Below are 3,884 nucleotides of genomic sequence, written 5' to 3'. Positions count from 1 at the left end.
TTACCATGCAGACGATATCTCTCTCTCTCTCTCTCTCTCTCTCTCTCTCTCTCTCTCTCTCCTTATTTTACTTCTCCTCTTCCTCCTCCTTATTCTTCTTATATTTCTCCTCCTCCTTCTGCCCTTCCTCTATTAAACCCTCTTTTTCTTGCTCCTTCTCCTCCTCTTTATTCGTTAATCTAATTTGTCAAAACTTTTTCGGACCAAAATGAAAGAAGGGATGAGGAACAGAAAAGGAAAAAGAGGGGAAAAGGAAGGGAGAGGGGAAAAGGAAGGGGTAGGAGAATCCAGTGACCTTTTCCTCACGCTGATGACGTAAGGTCATTATAAAGGTTGTAATTCTAAGTCAGCAATCAGCAGGATATTCGAGCTTCAGCATTTCCGTTTCCTGCTGATTAAGGAGAGGGATTGGGCATTTGAGTTTTAGGCCATTTTGGGGAATAATGAATGGATGAAATAGGAGAAGATGAGAAGGCGAGTAAAAGGGGGAAGAGAAAAAATAATGGCAGGAGATAAACATATTCAGGTTAGATACCAGGAAGTGGGGAGGGATGGAAGGGGGATGGGTACTGGGAAGGGAAGTGAGATGGGTACTGGGAAGGGAAGGGTAAGGGACTAGGTACTGTTAAGTTTGAAGGGATGGAAGCTGTTAAAGGATTACCTAGTGTAGGAAATGCTGGACTTGTCCAGGAAGTGCTATCATATATCTACAATTCTACATAATAATATGTAGGTATAGTGAACAGTATGTTCAGGATAATCCCTGCATTACTATCTACAGTCATAGTACGTATGTCTAATATACAGTACAGTAATTCCTTGTAGTAGTAATGGTACTACTAAAACTAAAATGTACTGTTAGAGTAAAATATTTACAGAGAGTGATGAGACTGATGAGAGAGAGTAAAAGATTTACAGAGAGTGATGAGACTGATGAGAGAGAGTAAAATATTTACAGAGAGTGATGAGACTGATGAGAGAGAGTAAAAGATTTACAGAGAGTGATGAGACTGATGAGAGAGAGTAAAAGATTTACAGAGAGTGATGAGACTGATGAGAGAGAGAGTAAAAGATTTACAGAGAGTGATGAGAGTGATGAGAGAGAGAGAGAGAGAGAGAGAGAATTAGAGAGAGAGAGGGAGAGAAAGAAAGAGAGAGAAAGAGAGGAGAGAAAGAGAGAGACACAGAGGGAGAGAGAGAGAAGGAGAGGGGTATTTATAAATAAAATGTAATGAAGTTTTCTCTCTAGGAGGGTTCTTTAGGCCGTAGCACGTGGCAGTAAACATAGACATGAAGTTATTAATATTAGGACTATAGCTATGCAAATTATGAATTCTGAGGGCCTTTTCATTAAAATAAATATATTCCATCAAATGACACGTTTTAGGAGACGAATTATAGAACAGAACAGGATTAGTGGGACGTTGACAAGTTGACATTATAATAAGTAGACGAATGAAGTGAAGCTCAACGATTTTTTCATTTAGGTTAATGTGTACTGTAAAGACAAAAATCGGTTTCTGATATACTCAGAAACCGATATAAAGGTAATAAAAATTAAATTCAGGATAAAATCCGCCCCGAGCAGGAATCGAACCTAGGGCTTACAAGGCAGACACGCTACTTTCCAAGCTAACTAGGCTGTTCCTCCATTTTTGTTTGTTTAACAATAAATTATTTTTTTATTTTTTCTAACCGTTCTCTGACATCCCGTCTGTCACAGGATTCCTACGGGAACACGCCCCTCCACCTGGCCTGCGTGAACTCCGCCCTCCAGTGGGAATGCATACTTGATCTCCTGGAGAAGGGGGCCCAGATATCCATTAGGAACCATCAGGGCGTAACTCCCAACGATCTGATCCCGGATAAATCCCTGGGGAAGTTCCAGCTTCAGATGTTGGACTATTGCTGGAAGGGCCTCACGGAAGGGTACAACTACACGTCGGCCGTCCTCAACAGTCACCACTGTAAGTAACGAGCTTTTTATCTACATATTTTACTTTCCTTATGAGAAATATTCCTGAAAAACGAGCAAAAACTGCATCCTTTATCAATATTCAATACGTTTTATGGTGGATTTACAGTTTACACTCTCAAGCCATTTGCACAAACTGGCTTGCAGAAGGCATGTAAGTAACGAGCTTTTTATCTACATATTTTACTTTCCTTATGAGAAATATTCCTGAAAAACGAGCAAAAACTGCATCCTTTATCAACAAAAATGTAAATGTAAATGCAATTTCTTTGTGTTATTATGTCACAACTTTGGTGCTCACTGCAGCATTGTAGGATTTTCCCAATACAGCCACCAAAGGCAAGCAATAGATATGGGTCATGTTCTGAGCGGGAGTTCCACTAAACTTAGAACTCTTCCACTTACAAATTAGTCATAGATGATCCCTTTTATCAATCAAAATTAGAGTCAAAAAATTACTCTTGTCAACCACCAAAGGCAAGCAGTGGATATGGACTATGCCGTGAGTAGGAGTTCCACTTAAGCCACCCACTCACTATCACGTAGACCTGACATCAGGTACACCTGATCAGGTCCGCCTGTCAGGTCTACCTGATAGTGAGTGGGTGGCCCTACAACTATCCGTTCAAACACATTAAGATGATCCCCAGTAGCTCAAAAGTAGAATAGATAATACCTTGTTTATCCTGCTCGAATGAGACTGCAAAGTGCCTTTACCCCGTCAGCAGACTAAACAATTTGTCTGTTTTTTAATTCCGCCACTAGCAGTTACTCAATTTAAAGCTACTCAAAGTTCTCACGAGGGTGAGTGTACCCCCGAACTCCAAACAAAGAGTCGAAAAAACTCCGACCCCGCCGGAAATCGAACCCGGGACCTCCGGCGTGCATGCCTAGTGTGATACCCACTCGGCCACGTAGGTTTTGTCCTTTTAATTCCTCCGACCTACTTTCTGACTTCTATTCCTCTTATGCCCTCAGCGCAACAAAACCAGAACACCCAATCCTCCACCAAGGCACCAAAATCCGCGGCCGTGATCACGGGCAGAACGTTCAAACTGCCTGTAGGGCGCACACGGACCGAATCTCTGGAGGACGATAGTGCCAACTCTACCATCGAACCCGGGGTCTCCTCAACAGGAGGCTCGGTGCGAAGCCGCACTAGCACGCACAGCCCTGACCTGGCCAATAGCAACAAGGTAAGAGGAAGAGGTTTCTTCTCCTTCTTGGGGGAAAACATGCAATAGCCTTCGACCCAATAATCGTCATCCAAACTTCAGTACCATGTAACACGTAGGTACGTCGATTTTGGCAACTTTTCAGGTAAGGCTAAAAACTATTTTTTTTTTTTTTTCATGAAAACTGTGAAGAGTCTGAAAGCATCCAGGAATTCGTCTCTTCCGTTTAAATTGCCATTTTTTTTTTTTTTTTTTTTTTTTTTTTTTGTTCTAGAGGAGCGAAAGAGTTTAGAGACGTAACTCTCGAGACGGAACGAGGGGCGTCCTAAAGAGAGGCTCGGAGTTCGCCGTTGTAGGTATGAGGCTAGGAATGCTTACCTATGAGTCCTCAAACTTTGGCAAGAGGAACCTCCGGTCTTGGCCTGTACATTCTAGTTTCACTGGGACAGGAATACACACTTGGTTTGGCAAACTCCCCTTTGGTCGTTACATACTAAAACCTTCGTTTCATCTCCCTACAACTGACCTTTATAATGCGTCACCGACTTACCTTATAAATAATTTCTTCTGCAACTAGAGACACAGGACAAACTTTCTCTTAGTCGTTTTAAACACACTTGCGCGGCCCTTTAATATAGAAACTAATACGGTTACACGATAAGCAAAAAAAAGTATGTTTTAACTGGATTATGGTATGGAAATACATACTTTAAGATTTTTTAATCAGAATTTCA

At 41.6% G+C, this 3,884-nt stretch overlaps 1 protein-coding gene across 1 annotated transcript in view; it reads left to right on the top strand.

The window, feature by feature from the left end:
* LOC103507111 overlaps window positions 1–3,884 on the top strand; it is a 33,828-nt gene that overhangs the window by 2,110 nt on the left and 27,834 nt on the right. Inside the window, exons 2-3 of the mRNA XM_026822049.1 lie at window positions 1,724–1,967; window positions 2,954–3,171. Coding sequence (XP_026677850.1) covers window positions 1,895–1,967; window positions 2,954–3,171 — 291 coding nt within the window. The 5' untranslated portion in view covers window positions 1,724–1,894. The remainder of the gene's footprint in view (window positions 1–1,723; window positions 1,968–2,953; window positions 3,172–3,884) is intronic.

This window comes from Diaphorina citri, unplaced genomic scaffold (genome assembly GCF_000475195.1).
Source record: "Diaphorina citri unplaced genomic scaffold, Diaci psyllid genome assembly version 1.1 scaffold289, whole genome shotgun sequence".
In the NCBI taxonomy this organism is placed as follows: Eukaryota; Metazoa; Arthropoda; class Insecta; order Hemiptera; family Psyllidae; genus Diaphorina; species Diaphorina citri.
This window is presented reverse-complemented; position numbering and strand designations above follow the sequence as displayed.